Genomic DNA, 21,324 nt, shown 5'->3' on the forward strand with positions numbered 1-21,324 from the left:
GTGTGTGTGTGTGTGTGTGCGTACGCACACACTACTGAAGTAAGTGTTATTGTATAACAACTAGTGTGATATATAAATCTTAATTGTTGTGGTTTATGTGTTTGACTAAAGAATATCTCAATGTGGTAATTTACAGTTATTACATAATAATATCTAATTTTAGAATTAATTGTATTGTTTAAAAAGAATATAGCTTGTACAGATTTAAATTGTTTCAAAACATATTGTTTCAAAACATATGACATTTGATTATAGAATCTTAATTTTAAAAATATAGCCAGGTTTAAGAGATATTTAGTAAAGTGCAGGGAAAAAGAGAATAATCTACAATGGTAAGATAATAATATTCAGTCTCAAATTGTGAATTATTCTGTAATTTGTGTACTTATGTGGGGGGAATAAATTTTTGAAGCTTTTGTTCCAAAAGTTTCCAAGATAAGTCTGACAATCGTTTCATGTTCCAGAGGAAGTGGGTTCTAAATATGACAATGATGGAGGTAAGATAATGCCTCATTTTATAATTCATTAATGTTTTTTTTTTTATTTTTATTATTAATCTATTGCCACTAATGTAAATAACAATATATCCCTTTCATATCATCAGCATGAACAACCTGACATTTCTCCACTAGAACTTTCTTTATGGCTGTTTTAAAAAAAAAAAAAAAATGTTTTTTTGTCACCTTCATATTTTGGATAGAAATACTCTTCATCAGTGCAATTATGTAAGTGCAGAAGGTATAAAGGACAAACTTGTTGATCTATATTTTATCCATTATCTTTTACTTGTTTCAGTCATTGGACTGCAGCCATAATGGGGGACCATCTTGAAGGGTTTTAAACAAACAAATCAAAGCCAGTATCTTTTACTTTTAAAGTCTGTTTCTTTTTCCCAATCTGTCAGTTTGTTTTTCCCGGTCTGTCAGTTTCTTTTCCCTGATCTGCTCATTTACAGGAACATATACAAACCAACACTGGTTATTAAGTGGTAGGTTAAGAAGACACAAATACAAAGATACACTCACACTCTCTTTCTCTCTATCTCACACACACACACACACATACACAACTGGTTTCATTCAGTTTCTGCCTATTGAATCCACCCACAATCCTTTGATCAGCCTGGCAGTATAGTAGAAAACACTTGCCCAAGGTGCCACACAGAGTGACTGAACCTAAACCATTTGATTAGAAAGCAAACTTCTTACCACACTGCCATTTGAGTGCCTTTAAAACAGTGTTGGATCTGATATGTCTGTCTATATCCCATAAACAATTTGGCAATGGTTCGGTTGTCGTAGCACATGTTTCCGTCGATTTCCTCCGTCGATTTCCGTAAAAAACTTTTATTTTTTTACATAAGTAATGAGAGCGAAAGAGACTAAGAGGAAGCGATTTTATGACGAGGAAATTTCTCTTTGAAGTCCCCGTGTGTGTGTTTGATGGGGTGTGGGAGACAGACAGTATGTTGTGTAAGTGAAGTGCTTCTGTTAGTGTGTGCGAAGAGACAGAGAGAGTAATGTGTGAAAGAGAGAGATAACTGAAATTTTTTACTCGGTGTATGTGTATATGTATGTATGCATGTATGTGTGTGTGTGTATGTATCTATGTATGTGTGTGTGTGTAAGTATGTGTGTGTATGTATGTATGTATGGCCGATTCAGTGTAATTTTTTACTCGGTGTATGTGTATATGTATGTCTGCATGTATATGTGTGTGTGTATGTATCTATGTATGTGTGTGTGTATGTGTGTGTGTATGTATGTATGTATGTCTGGCCGATTCAGTGTTTACATTTTTTACGGAAATCGACGGAAACATGTGCTACGACAACTGAAACATCGCCAACAATTTATTTTATTATTCTTATTCTTTAGTTTGTTGTTGAGGCAAATCATAGCTCTTGTTTATCATTTGACTTATGAAATTATTTCAGTCATTAGAATTTGAAAAAACTTTTTGAAAGTGATTATTGGGAAAGTCCTGCTCCTCTTCTAAATGTAAGTCCATCAACAGGAAGTGTTGTGAAAAAGTGAAGATCAACAGTTTTCAAATAGTTTAATCATGGATTCTTCCTTTGCTATCAGAAGTCTACTAGAAGAAAAGGATATGCAGATAATAATTGTTTCAATAGGATTATAGATGCAGTGTGTACGTGTACATGTGTGTGTGTGTGTGTGTGTGTGCACATGCGTGTGTGTATGCACAGATACGTTATTCTCTCTTTCAAGGGTCAATGAGTAAAGTACTCTTCCACCTCAAGGGTGTATTAGAATGTTGGGCTGTCAAAGGTGGTGCCTTGCAATATCTATTTCAGTTTTGGGACTTTTGTAACTGAAATAAAATAAAATTCAAGTTCTTAAGCAAGTACCCAGGTATTTCAGCTGATAGTTCTCCTCGCTGCAGAAAATACAATTACAAAATATATTGTAAATAGTTTCTGATGACCTAATTTCATTTACATTCTTCACATTGATGGAATAGGATATTTTACACTAGTATGCTTAGAATATTTATTTTTCTCATGGATATGCTAAGATATTTATAATGTAGATTAAGGTCATAATATTAATAATCCAAGATCATCCATATTGTAGACTACATAGCTTTATGTCAGTCAAAGTGGTTGGTGTTAGGAAGGGCATCCAGCTGTAAAAAAAAAACTGTCAAAAGCAGACAGTGGAGCTTGGTGTTGTTCTCTGGTTTGTCAGCTCCTATCAAGCTGTTAACCCATGCCAATATGGAAAACGGAAGTTAAATGACATGATGATAATGACGATGATAATATATAAAATGGCCTGTGACAGCTGAAGAAGTGCAGTGATCATCATATCGTTGACACAGAAATTTGAAGCCCTGTATATGAGTCTCCATGATCGTATCATCCAATGAATATTGTCCTCTATTCGCATTGATATTGAGGTCTATATCTGTTGTCATTACAGGCAACTTGTTAGTACTTACATTATGTTATATCATATGTAATATGATATATAATATAGTGTTAGCACTGAAAGTCTATACAAGAAGTTTTCTCAGGACAAAAGCTGCTGTACATTATTTACATTTGACAGATATTTGTCCTCATCTTGTTTGTTGCTAACAACATTTCGGCTGATATACCCTCCAGCCTTCATCAGGTGTCTTAGGAAAATTTTGAACCTGGGTTCTCATTTCTAAGGTATTTTTCGATGTTATTATTATTCAGGTCACTGCTTGGGAATCAAACTCGGAATCTTGGGGTTAGTAACCCATGCTCTTAACCACTACGCCATATACCCGTGAGCATATTGCATAGTGGTTAAGAGTGCAGGTTACTAACCCAAAGATTCCGAGTTCGATTCCAGACACTGACCTGAATAATAATAATAATAATAATAATAATAACAACATTGAAAAATACCTTAGGAACGAGAACCCTGGTTCGAAATTTCCCCAGGACACCTGATGAAGGCTGGAGGGTATATCAGCCGAAACGTTGTGTTAGCAACAAACAAGATGAGGACAAATATCTGTCAAATGTAAATAATGGGCATAATTCCCCTTCTCTTAAATATAGAAGTGTAAATACTGTAGTATTCTAATGTTCTTACAATACATTCGCATTAAGTAGAATCTTAAAGGTGGCTATATGGCTTTAATACTGCTTCTGTTGCTAATATTTAATTTTTTACTCAACCTGCCAGCTACTTATGGCACCAGTGACTGGAATAGGCAGTTTATCTACTTATCAGTTGAAGCAAGATTTGGCTAGCATGCACAGTTAAGTGGATATCTGCTGCTGATGAAGCACAAACATGCTGAAATCATGTAATTTCACAATTCTACCACCAGTGCTAGTCAATTCTTGTCTGCCACTTATGTTGCTGTGCTTGTAAAGCACTAAATATCTATACAAGAGGCTTTGTCATCCAACACTGATTGACAACCAGTGTTGGTATATTATATCCCTGTAACTTAGCAGTTCACCAGTAAGAGACTGAAGTCTAATAGAATAAGTATCAAGCTTTAAAAACAAACAAAAAAAAAAAGCACTGGGTTTGATTCAGTCGACTGAAACCCTTCTGGACAGTGCTCCAGCATGGCACCTATCCAATGACTGAAACACATAAAAGATAAAAAATACATGAGTGTATGTATGGGTATATAGATATAAGTGTGTGTGTATATATATATATATATATAATGTATGCACCTGAGATTGTGGTTTCAATTTGTGGACTGGTGGTGTGTTGTGTTCTTGAGCAAAACACTTTGTCTTAATTGCTCCATAATTGCTTGTTTGGGGAACATCAATTTTGATGGAATAGTGAGCACCTAAATTTGATTACTGTAAATAAGTCACTTATTGTTCAGCAAAAACTGAACATTGATTCATCATCTCTGACGGGAGATTTCATCATATATGATTATTTTCAGGATTCAATAGAATCAAAGAATTCTAATAATAAGGACACCAAGGTAATATAGACAAATCCCAAGGCTGTGGCCCAGCATAGCCATAGCCTTTGGGCTGAAACACACACACATATATAAATATTCTTATGAGAGAAAGAGAGAAAAGTGGGGGAGAGAATGGGTACAATTTATTTATTTACTTAATTTCAAAATCTTAATGAAGAATTAGTTCACGCTAACCTATTTCGTAAATTAGTAAGGTTAAATTTTGGGTTATCTTTCCTTGAATTCTCTGTTAAGATTCTAACTTATACACACACACACACACACACACACACACACACACACATGCACATGCACACACTTAGACACACAGATTTCAAACAATTCTTCAATTCATTATTTTACTTGTATCAGTCAGTGAACTGTGACTTTGCTGGGACACTGGCTTGATAGGGTAAAGGGTTAGTCTATCACATCACCCCAAATATTTGAGTTAGGTTGGACTTTTTTCTCAAATCACTAAATTATAAGGATGTAAACCAGGGATAAATTACCCCAAGTGAGATAAAAATGAAATTCTTGGGGGTAATTAGACATAAGTAAAATTAAATTAAAAAGATGTTCCTTGTTACTGCATTTGATCATTGTAATGGATGTGTAAATAGATTCATATAGATTTCAATAAACCTTTTGCAGTCAAAGAATCAATAATTTTCTTCCTTTTAAATCAAGGGGGTAACGTCAGCTTAAATAAATATATTTTGGAGTAATTGGTTTAAAAAGTTCCCTGACCAATACAATTTGTAAAGCAGTGGTGAGAGCAAACATGAAGATATGTGTGGACATGTGAGCTCACACGCACACATACACACAAACACACAAAAGACTTCTACACAGCTTCATCAATTTAAAATTTTCCCATCAGGCATTGGGACTGCAATAGCAGGCACCTACCCTAGATGGTGCCTCGCAGTGAGAATGAACCTGAAACAACCCTCTTTAAGCATGATGGTGGATGCTTCTTTACTTTTCTTTGTTGTTGACTGTTGTGGTTTTGTGTGTTGTGTATATATACACCAATAATTATTAAAACAACCAGTCTGTATTCAATGAATAAAAGACTGACAACGCAGACTGGGGGGGGGGGGGGATCTGATACATAAGAGCCAGATTAAATAAACTGTTTGAGAAGAAACACAGCTAAATATCAACATCATCATCATCGTTTAACGTCCGCTTTCCATGCTAGCATGGGATGGACGATTTGACTGAGGACTGGCGAACCAGATGGCTGCACCAGGCTCCAATCTCAATCCGGCAGAGTTTCTACAGCTGGATGCCCTTCCTAACGCCAACCACTGCGAGAGTGTAGTGGGTGCTTTTACATGCCACCAGCAAGAGGGCCAGTCAGGTGGTACTGGCAACGGCCACGAAAAAGTCATGTTTTTTTAAAATCTAAACTCACTGTGCAGTGTCTTAAAAACTTAATTGTGTATTGGTATGTAAGTATAATACATATTACAGGAGTCAAAGACTGAATATCTGTGTGTGCGTATGTGTGTATATGCATGCATGCATGCATGTATTGTTATGTGTGTATGTATATATGCATGCACGCATGTATTGTTGTGTATGTGTAATACATATATGTAAGAGTTGAAGACTGAATATTTATGTATTTGTGTTATTTACCAAACGTATTTATAGGAATCGAAGACCAAATATCTACGTGTGTGTGTGTGTGTGTAATACATATGTTAGTCAAACTGAATATCTACAAGCATGAATGTATGTATGAGAGTCAGATGTATGTATGTATTATGTGTGTATATATGTATACATGCATGCATAATACATGTGTGAGAGTCAAAGACTGAATATGTAAGTATTGGTGTGTACAGATGTATAATATGTCTATGAGGAGGTTTGTGAGAATGGTAAGTGTGTATATGTGGATGACATGAGAGTATGTATGTGTGTCACTGAGGACGGTGTGTGTTTGTAAGGTTTGTGTGCATGTGCTATTTAACTGTTCATTATAATTTATATTGAAATTATTATATAATTGAAATTATATTGGACATAACATTCTACAAATGTAAGAAAGCACTAGATGTAATAGGGAAATTTTTCAAAGAGACTCATGTATTAAATGTACATAGTACTCACTCAGGACATCATCAGCAAATTATCAGACGTCATTGTTTCAACCTCATTTGGTCTCCTCAGTGACAAACGCCCTTGGCATTATTTTTTATTTGCTATTGTCTTATTTTTGCAATTTTTATGTGGACCTCTACTTATTGATTGGATGAGATAAACAGGTGCCTGTTTTAGTTGTTCTATTGCTTCTGGCATTGTGTCATTCTTTGCGAAAATGACATTATTTCTTCTATATTACAACTATTTAAGAAAATGTTGTTGTTGTTGCTGCTGTTGAAGAAAAGATAATCTCCCTTGAACAGTTTAGTCTTTTGTTTCACTTCTGCCACCATTGCTTGTGGGAACAGCATGAATGTTGCAACATCCATTTCTGTTCCTTTACAATAAGTAAATAAATAGATTTAATTAAGCTGAATATTTTGTCGTTATAAGAAATATCCTTCTCATCATCATAATTTTTCTTAATTTTATTTCAACTGTAATGCTTGAATAGTAAATTTGCTTGAATGAATATTTTATTCATTTCCAGTGACTCTAATTGCTTCAGTGATGTGGCTTGGCTTTGAAACTCCTTCCTTTGTTCCTTTTTATGTTTTGGTTGAAGTACAAGTCATTCATTTTTTTTTATTTTTATTTTTGCTATTTGGTGTGTTGCTTTATTTCTCCAAGAATTTGTTTTTGTTTTCTTATTACTCAAAAGAAATTATATTTTTATGGTGTATTTGTTGCTTTGTGTTTGCTTGATTAGTGAAAGCTTCATGGAGACCTTATCATTCTTCCCCTCCTCCGCCTCCCACCTACCTTTGAACCATTTTATGTCCTAACAGTGCTATACAGCATCAACAAATATTTAATTTGCTTTTATCAGAGATTGTATTTCTTTCTCCAAATTATGAATTTATCTTCAGAGTAGAACAGACTCTGGTTTCAAGGAGGAGTTCAATGCCAAAACAGAATTAGCTTTCTGGTTTTAAAAATTTAGCTATTTTTTATAAATGTTTTTTTTAGTGTTGTTTAGTCCCAGGCCAGCACTAATTGTGCAGGCCTAAAATTAGAGACATTCCAGTCATGACCATCCTATTTAAAAAACAATTTTTAAAACAACAATAAAGGGAGGTTAGGTTGCTATTTGTGTTTTATATATAGGTTGGTGATTATGGATAGTATATTGTGTTATAATATTTCATTGGTGATTATGTGAAGTATATGTTATTGAGTGGTGCTTGTGTAAAGTATATGTTGTGTTATTTTATTGTTATTGCATAGAATATGTTTCTTACTGAGAGATTGCTGTTTTAAGTAATGTTATCAAATTTAAAATATCCTGAGTAGAATGTGTTATCCTTTCCCAGCAGGACTGTCTTGTATAGAATGTGACCTATGTCTTATAGGGCTGTCTTGTAGACTAGATGTAATGTTCAGGCATTTGGTGTGCATAAGATGTGTCTTTTGGGAACATTATATAACAGTAAGGTTTGGTGTGACTCTTGTTTTTTCTTCATTTTTGTATATCTAGAGTTCCAGTTATTTTCAGTATTATTTTATTTACATGCCTCAACATTTTGTTTATCTTAATTTCAATATGGTTTCTCCATCTCCTATTAAGCAATTTTTGATCAGAAAGTACCATGTTGTTATGGCCAGGAAGTTGTCTTACATTGTTTTTCTAGCTCTTGTTTTTACCACTTCTTGCCCATTTTCACATCTAAGGGTTGACACTTTGCCCAATAGACACAGCTGTTGGTTCAGTTGTGAATGTGAATATACTTTAATTAGGCAGAGACTGGGCAGCTGGAGACGATATGGTTGATTGCCTCCCTGAGTTGGTAACATGTTTTCTATTTGGTGTGAGTATCTTCTTTTACTGTTTTATATCTGTAGCTGGATGTTGATCTAGTGTCAAGCATTCTGCTTCTGCTTTTAGTCCGGTTCTCTTGAACAATTGTTGGGTCATATTTTAGTTTTTGTTTCCCTTCTGTCAACTTTTGAAGGATATTGACATGGAGTGGTTTTTCTCTCCAAATTCTTTTCTTTTTTTTTTATTATTTATTTTGGATTTCTGTTTTGACTTTTTTGTCTTTTGTTTTTCAACCATTTCAGTTCTTTTGTCCTAATCTAAATCTTGAATTTTAGTGTTGCTAGTTCATTTCATTATTATACTTACCATTTTCTCTTTGCTTTTTTCTAAGTACTTTTTCAGTCCTTCTGGTATTTTGTAATAGTTTTCTATCTGTATCAGACTCCTGTCAATTTTGTTTGTTGGATTGGTAAATTCTTTTGATATCAGATGTGAGGTAGTAGCATTCAAATACTCTTAGTGGTTCCTTAGTTTTTCTGGTTAAGCTCTTCCTTTTACTTAACTTCCAATTTATTATGTTAGAATTGTACTTAGTAACTGAGGCAGCTAGTGTATTTATACTTATTATTATTTCTATGAGTTGTATTTTATCAATTTCATTTACTCCTAAGTATTTTTATGGATAGTTCTGGTTTAAAAATTCTGATTTCAGTTTCTTTATCTAATTAAATCTTCATAGTTTTAGTTAAAATCCCTTACAGAAGATTTTATACCATATTTTAACTGTATTCTGTTTTTTATACCATATGTTACAGCATATGTATTCTACCATATGTATTCTACCATATTTTAACTGTATTTTTTTTTATGTCTTGGCTAAATTTATAAACAACTTTTAGTATGCCTTAACTGAATTATTATTATTATTATTATTATTATTATTATTATGGCAGCAAGCTGGTAGAATTGTTAGCATACTGGGCAGAATGCTGAGCAGCATTTCATCTATCTTTATTTTCTGAGTTCAAATTCCGCTGGGGTCAACTTTGCCTTTCATCCTTTCGGGGTCAATTAAATAAGTACCAGTTATGCACTGGGGGTCGATGTAATCAACTTAATCCCTTCCCCCAAATTTGAGGCATGTGCTTCCAGTAGAAAGGATTATTATTATTATTATTATTATTATTATTATTGCATCAGAAAAAGTACTTTGCAGCATTTCTTCTGGCCTTTTGTACTCAGAGTTCAAATCTTTCTGTGGTCAGCTTTGCCTTTTATCCTCTCGGGCTCAGTAAAATAAATTGTCTGTCAAGTACTGGGTCAATAGTATTGAATACTCCCCCTCCCCTCAAAATTGCTTGCTCTCTGCCTAAATCAGAAACCGTTGTCATTGCTGCTATTGCTATTTTACTGTTTTTTTATTACTTTCTGTATTCTTTCATTCTCTTATCCCTAGGTGGTTCCTTACTTGCTGGGTGTGACACCCCAAGTGCAGAGTCATTGGTTGGATGGTTGCTGGAGCACAAAGACCTTAAAATACAAAGCGATTCTGATTCTGACATGTCAGTTTGTTCTATAGATATAGATTCTGATGAGACTGGATCTATGTCTGACATTTTTGATGATTTAGATGATGATGACATAGAATTAGAAGAGGTAAGCTACATTCTTTCTCCACCACCATTTTTCTTACGCATTGAATCATAGGATTGGCCGAATGAGAAAAACCCAAGACACCAACACTCATGTCTATACACATCAGGAGATTCTTATTGAAGAGATTATAGATCAAAATTTTTTTAATTTTATTATTTTACTAATTAAAAAAAAATCAGGAGAAACATCAAAATTTCTTACAAAAATTTCACATGATTTGAAATTAGTAAGGATTTCTCAAATACAGAAATAATTTCAAAGAGACAAAAGACAGATCAAACTGCAAGGCATCTGAATCTAATACACTTTGTTTTCTTTTTTCTTTTCTCTTTTCCTGTCAGTTCACTAACTTTGACAAAATACTTTTAATATTATAAAATAATTATGCAAAACAGTGACTAAAGGGATTAAAATGGTATTGTCTTTGGTTCTTCTTGCAATTGACATTAACTTCTCATTGTACTAAGGTTGAGAAAATAAATACCAGTTATACACTTTCGTCAATGCTCTCTGTCAAGTAGTCAAGATTTATATACTTTCGTCAATGCTCTCTGTCAAGTAGTCAAGATGTGCTGAATTTATACTGATGGTTAGGCTCAGAAAGAAGTGTGTCAAAATTTGAAATCATTGCTGGAGCTTATTCCATGCAAGGTCATGATTGATCAGATTTTGTTGATCAATATTCTAGCAAATCACAACATTGGATGACTGCAGAATATTTCTGTTACAGACTATCTCGATAAGAAATTAGTTTTACAAAATATTTAGTTGGGGAAATGTTATTTCTTCTTAATTTTTTTTTTTCTATAGATTATTATAATTGTCATACATGTAACTAATGTGTTTAGTTAGTGTGAAAAGACTGGGTCGTAAAGATAATTAATTACCTTCTGACTTTTCTTTCTTTTATTTTTTGTACCTCTACAGCAAGAAATAACAACAACAACTTACAAAAAACCCTCAGATTTTGCCAACATTGATGAATATGCCATGTACGTTCAAATAAATATTGTTCCTGGAATGACAGTGCGATGTTGTTGTACATATGAAGAAGTGATGGAAGGAGATATTGGCAAAGTTATTAAGGTACATATTCTTTCAGTTCTGTTTGTTTTGACATCAGACCCTAGCAAGGAATGCTATTATTATTCGAAACTCGGGAGGAAAAACAAGGTAGAATAGTTGATAGAGTATTGTAAAAATTAAGATGTATAATTGTGCAGGTATATGGGTGGACATATGTATATATATAGATTGATAACCAAGGCAGCTTATACCAGCAGAAGGTAATGGCGAACTTCTGCTGACTCTTTCGCCACAACTTTCTCTTTCCTCCTGCATCTTGCAGCTCACCTGTGATGGACCAGCGTCCCATCCAGGAGGGGAACCTATACACCAAGGAAACTGGGAAACCGGCCCTTATGAGCCAGGGATGGCTCGAGAAGGAACAAACAAACAACCATTGTAAAAAAAAAAGCAACTTATATTTGCATATTTTTATTTTCTCTCTTGAAATACACATCCCCCTCTTGGCGAAACTGATATTTTAGGGGTTTAAATACAAAGCTGCTTGGCCATGTATTGCGCTTAGTGTTTGAGAGACCAGCAAGGACAGCTGTTGAGTGGACAGTTGAAGAAGGAAAAAGAAAGGTAGGCCAATGAAGATGTGACAAAAAACTGCATGGGAAGACTTCATCAAGATGGGAGTGTCACCTGGAAAGAAGGGTGCACTTCAGCTCAGGACAATATCACTTGGAAAATTTTCATTACCAGATGCTGTTTGAGTGAATATAACACATAAATAAATCATAGTATAAGTTTAAATAATAACTCTGTGTATGTGTGCGCATGTTTTTTTTTTTAATAAAACTATTATATATGTTTGGTTTCATAGCTTGACCATGATGGACTTCACCACCTGAATGTCCAAGCATACTGGCAGAGAAAAGGAGGTACTTACTGGATGCGATACATACATATTGAATTATTAGGCTTTACTGATGTTCCTTCTTGTGAGTACAATTTTTCAGTATACATATAATATATATTCTAAACCACCACCACCACCACCATCATCATCATCATCATCATCATCATCATCATCATTACTGTTATTATTACCATCATCACCATCACCACCACATCATCATTGTTTCCATCACCATCTTTGTCATCATCATTGTCATTGTCGTTGTCATTATTCTCCATTTTTGTCATCTTTAACTTCCTTCTACAACTATTTTTGGTTTTCTTTTTTATTGTATTTTTCTTTTAGAATTAACAAACATTATTCTACAAAACACACACACACACACACACACAAATACATTTGTAGGAATTAGTTCTTAGTAGATACTGATTAATAATGGGTTTAAAATCATTTTCATATTGGTATTCTTGGTTTTGACTCGATATGAACAGAATCACTTTAGCTTCATAACTGTAACATAAACTATTGTACGCATGTACATACGTTCGTTCTTCCCCTAAACCTGGCACAAACAATCATCCTGATTGGTAGAAAGATCGTTACATGTTAATCAGTCTGAATAATCATGTAGATTGGTTTAAAGACTAACTGTTTGTGCATTTTTTTTTTTTTTTGCATTCTTAACTAAGGCCAAATTGCTTATGAAAACCATCATTAAATTGTATATATTTATATATATTTATATTACAGCTTGTCAAACAATAAAGGTTGGTGACAGAGTTCGTGTAAAGCCTTCTGTTTCCTTACCCATGTACAAATGGGGTTCTGTGACCCACAGAAGTGTGGGTGTTGTCACAGGTAATTGACTACTTTTTCTTTATTGAACAACAAACAAATGTGTTTAACAGGCATTATTTTAGACAGAAAAACATCTAGATCTATGTGTGGGTGTGTGTGCATGTATGTGTATATATGTGTGTGTCTGTATCTGTATGTATATATATATTTTTGTATGTGTGTATATATTAGGTCATCCCATCAATTTTTTTTTTTAATACTATTTATTTAGTTCTTTTTTTAATCTAAAATATGCTCTCCATTTTCTACAATACTCTTCCATCTATCTGGTAGACTTGCAAGGCCCCTCTTCCAAAATTCACTTGTCCATGATTAAAAATACTACTCCAGTACTGTTCTGAACTTGTCTATAGAATTCATATTTTTTCTGTCCAAATGATTTTGAACACTGCGGAATAAGTGATAATCAGCTGGTTCAAAGGGGACTAAACCTTTCATATCCCACCAAACAGATAACAACATCATTCATGGGTGGAGGCCTTTTTAGCTTGGGGTGCTAGTGTTTCTCTTTTCCCTACACACTATCACTTGACATTTTTAAAGAGAACCCATTTCTCATCACCAGTCACTATTCAGTCCAAAAAAGGCTCAATCATGAGATGTGGCTACAAAGAAGAGCACACATTCACTCGCTGCACACAATTAGACTTGGAAGGTTTGTGAAGAACCCATTGATCTAATTTGCTGACTTTTCTGATGGCACACAAATGTCAATGAATGGTTGAATGACCAAATCCAAGCTTCTCTTCCAGTTCCTCAACAGTTACTATGGGATTTTGTTCCACCAAGGTTTGCAGGATGTCCTTATCAAGCTCTACAGATCTTCCAGGATAAGGCTTGTTTTCTAGGCTGTAGTTTCCAGCTTGGAATTTCTGGAATCACTGTTGACACTGTTTTACTTTTAATGTCCGATCCCCTTATACTGCATTAATATTTCTCACACTTTCTGTTGCGTTGTTGCCTTTATTGAACTCATAAAACAAAATATGCTCCTTTATCACTTCCATTATATCTTTGAAAAAATAACTGTAAAATTGAACTGCATTCTTCAATACTTACACTAAGACTAAGTACAAGGTAAAATTTCTACCTGCTTTTATAACAAGTTAATGCAGGTAGTTTATTTCGTCCCTCTCCAACTTTTTATGCAATTGAAAAAAACTACATTATTTATGGGATGACCCAATATATATATATATATATATATATATATATATAATATATATATATATATATATATATGCATCCATTTTTGACTGTAGTGTTCCTAGTTTTTAAATTCTTATGATGTAAAAACATACAAACACATATGTATGTAGTTTGTACTTCTATTGTATCATTGGGTCTGGACCCTCATTCTCTTTAAAAGTTTTCTGCAGTATACAAATGAATTTGATTTTGGAAATGTTTAAATTGTTGATTCAGGTTCCAGCAAAAGTAATTACATTTCATTTATTTCTTGAACAATGAATTGATGTCTAGTTTTCCTTATTTTGCTGGATTTAAAGATTATTTACCATCCACCTAGAATATCAGAAATTCATGTAAATGCTGTCCTATTTAATAAATACAACTCTTCAAAATGTTAAACCCATTGCAAAAAAAAAAAAAAATTAACCTTAATTAGAATTTTTTTTTATATATCAATTTATTATCTTTCTCTACAGCTATTCATGCAAATGGTCGTGATATTAGCATTGACTATCCTCAGCAGGCTCATTGGACTGGCGTTATTGAGGAAATGGAATTGGTACCTAGTACACATCCTGGTATTTTGTAAGTCTTAAATTTTATAAAAGATTCTTTTTTTAGTCATTTTAATTTTAAAAGTTCATTACAAAGTAGGGTGGAAGTTTAATTTTTAAAATTCATTACAAAGTCGGGTAGAAGAAGGGCAGTGCTTGGGATCCTTTCTTGGAACACCCAAAACTGATGGGCAGACTATTTGTAACAAAGTGAATTCTGTTAAAGGCTACAAGGATCTCCACAACTGTTGGCGTTATCTACCAGAGCTTCATCATCCACCCCCTACTGTGCAAAAGTGGAAGTGATTATCTTGTAGGCAAGGGATTCTGTGGGTCTCCCATCACATCCGTCTCACTATGCAACACAATTTTATCAACCATTGAATGATGCAAAACAATGGTAACTTCAGAGGGATTTGAACTAGGAATGCAGTGTGAGAACAAATATTACAAGGTATTTGTTTTATGTTTCAATGATTCTGTCAATTAGACATCTATAAAAAATGGAACTGGAGATGGGGGGTGCTACTGATTCAGGTGATGGATTAAGTCAACCATAAAAGAATGGGGCCAGTCCATTGACAGGCTTCCACACAGTTTTCATCTACTGAATTTCACTGGTAAAGTTTGGGTCAATTTAAGGCTACATGTTGGAAGACACTTGATCAATGTGTCATGCACTGGTATTGAACCTGAAACCACAGAGTTGTGAAGCAAATTTTTAACAACACAACCAAATCAAATAAATAAATAAAACCTGATAATTTTTGTCAGTTCGTAATAATACTTTTAATAGATTAAAGTTACTAGAATTTATATTATAGTTTAATCCCAACTCTGCTTTCCTTGAACAGACTCAGTGTTAAAGGTACTCCAGCCATGATCATCCTATCTTTTTCCCCAGATATTTTTTACTTAGAACTATGTGCCAACATCACATAGAAAGCACCCATGCTGGTGCCACATAAAATGCACCTGTGTTGACACCATGTAAAAAGTACCGATGTTGGCGCCATGTACAAAAGCATCCAGGACACTCTATAAAGTAGTTGGTGTTAGGAAGAGCATCCAGCGATAGAAACCATACCAAAACAAACTGGAGCTTGGTGCAGCCCTCTAACTTCCAGTTCCTGCCAAACTGTCCAATACATGCCAGCATGGAAAATAGACGTTAACTGATGATGCTGATGATGATGATCATGACTATGCTATCCAATAAGTCTTTATTTTAAAATAGATAAAAGATGTAGTCTGAAGGAAACATGACTGCTATTTCTAGCTGCTTGAGTAGATTGGGTAGTTCTTACTAGAATTAGCTGCTTGAGAGAAGCAGCATGTCTATGAACTAAGGATTTTTGTGTTTTTCTCCAAACAGTGGAATTATCTTTTCCTTGGATGGTAATAATCAATGAACTGTAAACATTACTTTAGTTTTAATTTAAATGCCAAGTTAAAATGTTATACCTTTCGTTGTTCTTCAGGTGTAATGGTTGTCAGATGAACCCTATCACTGGATCACGATTTGAATGCAGAGTTTGTAAAAAGTTTGATTTTTGTGAAAACTGCTTCAAGACAAAACGAAACCATAAGCATCCATTCAACGGAATCCCAGAACCAGGTATTATTATTATTTGTTTATTTTTTTGTCTGTTTTGATTCATTTGGTGGTACCATGCTGGGGTACCCTTGTGATTAAAACCTTTTAGTATTCAGATTATTCTGTCAAATATAACGCTTATTTATTCACATAGTTTTCAATTAATTACATATTATATTGTAGCTTTGAGATTTCAATGATGTGCTTGTTTGTTTTTAGAATGACATTCTAGGGTAGGTGTAAGAGGCTGGATCTGGTCGGTTTGAGCATAAAACAGGTAGAATATTTTGGCTGGATGTGGTTGGTTTAAATGCTAAAGGGTTAAATTAACAATCAACAACATTATGTATTTTATAAATCTGATGCATATTCTATCAGTTGCTTTTTGCTGAACAGGTAAGTTATGGGGGCATATATTTTCATTGATTTTCAAATACTGAAATACAAAGACAAAGACACATATACACATACACATTTTATATATTAATCCATCCATCCATACGTATTTATTACATACGTACATACATAAAAACAAAACATACAAATCTGCATATGCAGTCACTCCAAATACCTGCACATATACATACACACATGCAAAAATACCCTGCTATTGTTGGAGGCTTTGCTCTAAGTTAGAAACCAGTTCTTTCTCTATTGCCAAGTAATCTTGAAACAAAACTGAATAATGACTGACTCACGCACACACATGCACACACACACACACATAATCAACAGCAGCTATGAGAATGAGTTTGAGGATATGATTTCAGGAAGATGGGGAGGAAACTAGTAGCACAATGGGAAAGAAATCTGTGCAGATTCTGCTGTCATATGATTATAACAGATGAATAGTGCCAAGGGAGGAATGAAGTTTGGAAGATGAGAGTGGGGAAGGTTTGCCAGGCCAGATTATGTTCAGAGGCAGGACCAGTGAGTACCTAGAGATAAACATAATGCTTTTAGGGCTTCACTTTCTCTATGACAGACGGGTCTTGTTGAATTGCAGTCATCTTGGTCCTTCAACATCTTGAAGTCAGTCTTCCCCACTGCATCTCATGTCTTCCCCCTTCTACAAGTTGCATTCACTTTAAGCAATTGGAATTTTTGTATACAGCTATCCTCATCCATATACATCACATGACCAAACCAGTGCAGTCTCTTCTCTTGCAAATTGCATCTGATTCTTATTCTCAACTCATCTCTCAACATACTTGCACTCTGTTGCATATGCACACCAACGTTGCACATCCATCAGTGTGTAAGCTTCATCTCTTTCTAGTGTGAGTGTGTGTAGATACATATACTCACACCAAACTCACACATACTTACCATCTTATGCTTGTTTATGAAAATATAAAACTGTCATATTTGCTATTATTTTTTGTACGTTTCAGGTTGTGAACCAATTGATGTTGGAAAACCTGGAAAGCAGAAACAAGTGAATTCTGTTGGGAATGGTTCACTTATTGACAACTGGCACATGTGTGTGAAAAACCTGACTGTTTCTTCAAGAGAAAACCAGGCATCACGATTGATTGATGAAGGAAATGGTTATTGGCAAAGTGCTGGATCACAAGGAAAAGTACATTTCAATTTAATTTTTCTTTTTGTATATTTGAATTTAGTTTTTTCTTTTGTTTGTTTGACTTATGTCATCATTAGAGGAAATTATTCCATAAACATTGGCAGTTGTTCCAAATTTGAACAAAGAATCGGGAAGGATGGGTGGATAAGGTCATTAGGATATGAGAGTGATGCTATTTAAAGTCTCTGACTGGTTATCCACAACAGAGTAGGAGACATTGTGCCAATACCAATCAATCAGAGTAGTGGATACAACAGGATACAAACAGTGGCCGAAGGCCAATTGGTCCCTGTTACATTCGAATGCATGTATGCATAGAGTTTACACTACATATAGCCACTCATCCTCTTGTCACAAATCAAACTCACAACTTTATATATTTTTCTTCTTTATTTTTCCATTTCAAAGCACTGGATTTGCCTGGAAATGTATCAAGATATCCTTGTAAGTCGTCTACAGATGAAGGTTGAACCAACAGATTCCAGTTATATGCCATCACTTGTGGTTGTCAGTGGCGGTGATTCCGTACACACCTTGAAAGAACTTAGAACCATTAATATCAGTGTGTCTTTCACTTGGGTTACACTGCTTGAAGATATGACGGTGGTATGTGGTTTTTCATACACACTTAATAATTGCTTTAACCCTTTATTGAACCCAGTTCAATAGCTTTAACCCTTTCATTACCAACCCGGCTGAAAGCGGCTCTGGCTCTGAGTACAAATGTCTTGATTTCATAAGTTTTGAATTGAAATCTTCCACCAAACCTTAGTCACAATTTATGTTCCTAACACTAGCTTAATGATAACCAAGTCATTTTACTAAATTCTTTGTTACATTCAAAATTAATTGAAAGAAACACAGAGCATCTCAAAATAAATACAGTAACGAAAGGGTTAATTTTCTATGATACAAGCAAACACACAAAAATGCTACCATTTCTCTCTCTCCCTCTCTCTCTTTCAAATATATTTTTGTTGCTACTCTGCAACTAATTCGTATTTAAGAACCATGCCAAAACTGACCTCACTTGTGCTCATGCCTCATAAAAAGCACTCAGTCCAATCTATGGAGTGATTGGTGTTAGGAAGGACATTCAGCCATAAAAACCAAGCCAAAACAGACACAGAAGTTTGGTGCTGTCCTCTATCTGGTTGGCTCTTATCAAACTGTCCAACCCATGCCAGCATGGAAGGCAGACATTAAATGATGATGATGATGATGATGAAGAGTTATATACAGTAAGGCAATGCTCTGGTAGAATTGTTAGTGTGCCAGACAAATGCTTTGCAGTATTTCTTCTCACTTCATATTCTGAGTTATAATTCTGCTGAGGTCAATTTTGCCTTTCATCCTTTTGCAATTGAGAAAATAAATATCAGTTGAGCACTAGGGTCAATGTAATCAACTAACGCCCTGCCTCGAAATTTCAGGCCTTGTGCCTATAGGATTTATCTTTATGTATGTATATATTATAAATATTTGTCTGTGAATATATCCACACATATATATGTACATGGGTGCAAGCTTGTCTGTATAGTTAATATAAGTTCATTTCCCAACCGTGTTGCCTCTCTTCTGACTGTGTTGCACAACATCTTTGGCAAATGTTTTGTGCTTTAGTCAGGAGATATCCATAACCCTGTAAGAGACAAAAAACTGCGCAACTGCATCATATAAACTACATGTGTGTATTCATGCATGTATACAAATGTGTGTGTGTCGATAGGTGTTTGTATGCGTGTGCATTTTCTGGAAACAAACAAAATCATCATCATCATCGTTTAACGTCCGTTTTTCCATGCTGGGCATGGGTTGGACGGTTCAACCGGTGTCTGGGAAGCCAGGAGGCCGTGCCAGGCTCCAGTCTGATTTGGCAATGTTTCTGCAGCTGGATGCCCTTCCTAACGCCAACCACTCCATGAGTGTAGTGAGTGCTTTTTATGTGCCTCTGGCACAGGGGCCAGAGGAGACTGGCAAACAGCCATGATCAGTTGGTGCTTTTTATGTGTCACTGACATGGACACCAGTCAGGTGGTGCTGGCATCAGCCACGTTCAGCTGATTTCAAAAATCAATAGTTTAAAAAAAAATTTATTTGCTCTAACTTCTTCCAATTAGTTAAAATTTAAAAGCAGTGAAATTTTAAGTCATTAATGTATCTATTTCAGTTAGTTGAAAAAAAAAAAAGCATCAAAATCTTTCCTGAGTCATAAGTTCAAAAGACCAACTTCAGAGTTTCTGTGCTGCATATATATTCCCCACTGGCTGGAGCACCAGTCCATCACAGGATTACTCACTTTTGCCAGTTGAGTGGACTGGAGTAACGTGAAATGAAGTGTTTTGCTAAAGAATACAACACATCACCCAGTCCAAGAACCGAAACCACAATCTTATAATCATGATTGCAACACCCAAAGCACTAAGCCGTGCACCTCCACATTACAGTTAGTGGTAACAGGTTCCATTGTTTGCTGGATCTCAATGTTCCACAGAGCCTGTCTTTGATTTCTGGAGTTTTTCAGTAGATCAGATAAAACAAAGAACAATCTTCTCCAAAGATAAAACATTGTTGTCTTAGAGATAACTGTTCTTGTTCAGAGAATTGAAATCTGGATTGAAACAACTTCAATTTTTACAGCCAGGCACAGCTGTGTGGTTAAGAACTTTGCTTCCCAACAACAGGGTTTCATGTTCATTCCCTCTGCATGGTACCAAGTGTCTTCAACTATATTCCTGAAACAACTAAAGCCTTGTGAATGGATTTGGTTGATGGGAACAAATGAAACAAGGCCATCAAATATGTGTCTATGTGTACGTGTGTGTATGCATACATACATGAGTGTGTTTCCTTGTCTTGATATCTCATGTTAGTTGTAGACAACTGTTAGACAAGCAATGTCTTTCTGATCTTCCAATCTTTCATATAACCCTATAAAATTTCCAATCTTCCTTAAAAACATACTCAACCATGGTGAAATATTATCTGATTTGGAAATAGGCAAAGGTTGGTGACAATAAGGACATCTAGCCATAGATAATCTGCCACAGCAAAGTCCATCTGACACATGCAAGCATGGAAAAGTAGACTTTACAATAATGTTGTTGCTGTTGTTGTTATTGAGGAGGATAAACTACTCATTGACTTTTTCTTTTCACCTCACTTCATATTTTCAGTATTATAGATTCATAGAAATTGCTATCAAGCAGTGCCGAAGTAGTGGAATTGATTGCAAAGTTCATGGCCTAACGATTGTGGGACGAAGGAAAGTTGATGAGGATGACAGTGCTGCTAACTTTGCTTTCTTAGCGTCGGATGATGAAGACGAACAAAGTAGCTCTCTGCAAGGATGTCGGAAAAAGGCAAGGTCATCAAGTTTCAGTGAGATTCAAACACATGTATGTGTTTGGGGTTTGAATGACAAAGACCAGCTAGGAGGCCCAAAAGGGTCAAAGGTAAGAGATGATTTTTTTTTTTTTAAAGAAATAAAACATCTTATTGAAAGTTTCATGTTTGAATTATTGAAGTCTGTTACATCTTACAGGAGTTTACACTTGTTTACAGGTGTGTTGTGAAATTTATTCTGAAGCA

At 34.8% G+C, this 21,324-nt stretch overlaps 1 protein-coding gene across 1 annotated transcript in view; it reads left to right on the forward strand.

The window, feature by feature from the left end:
• LOC115222504 (E3 ubiquitin-protein ligase HERC2-like) overlaps positions 1 to 21,324 on the forward strand; it is a 226,020-nt gene that overhangs the window by 129,851 nt on the left and 74,845 nt on the right. Inside the window, 10 exon segments of the mRNA XM_036511621.1 lie at positions 465 to 497; positions 9,819 to 10,018; positions 10,946 to 11,104; positions 11,913 to 12,030; positions 12,699 to 12,806; positions 14,474 to 14,582; positions 16,033 to 16,169; positions 17,543 to 17,730; positions 18,142 to 18,339; positions 20,910 to 21,188. Of these exon segments, the coding sequence (XP_036367514.1) occupies positions 465 to 497; positions 9,819 to 10,018; positions 10,946 to 11,104; positions 11,913 to 12,030; positions 12,699 to 12,806; positions 14,474 to 14,582; positions 16,033 to 16,169; positions 17,543 to 17,730; positions 18,142 to 18,339; positions 20,910 to 21,188 (1,529 nt within the window).

This window comes from Octopus sinensis, linkage group LG20, assembly GCF_006345805.1.
Source record: "Octopus sinensis linkage group LG20, ASM634580v1, whole genome shotgun sequence".
Taxonomy (NCBI): Eukaryota; Metazoa; Mollusca; class Cephalopoda; order Octopoda; family Octopodidae; genus Octopus; species Octopus sinensis.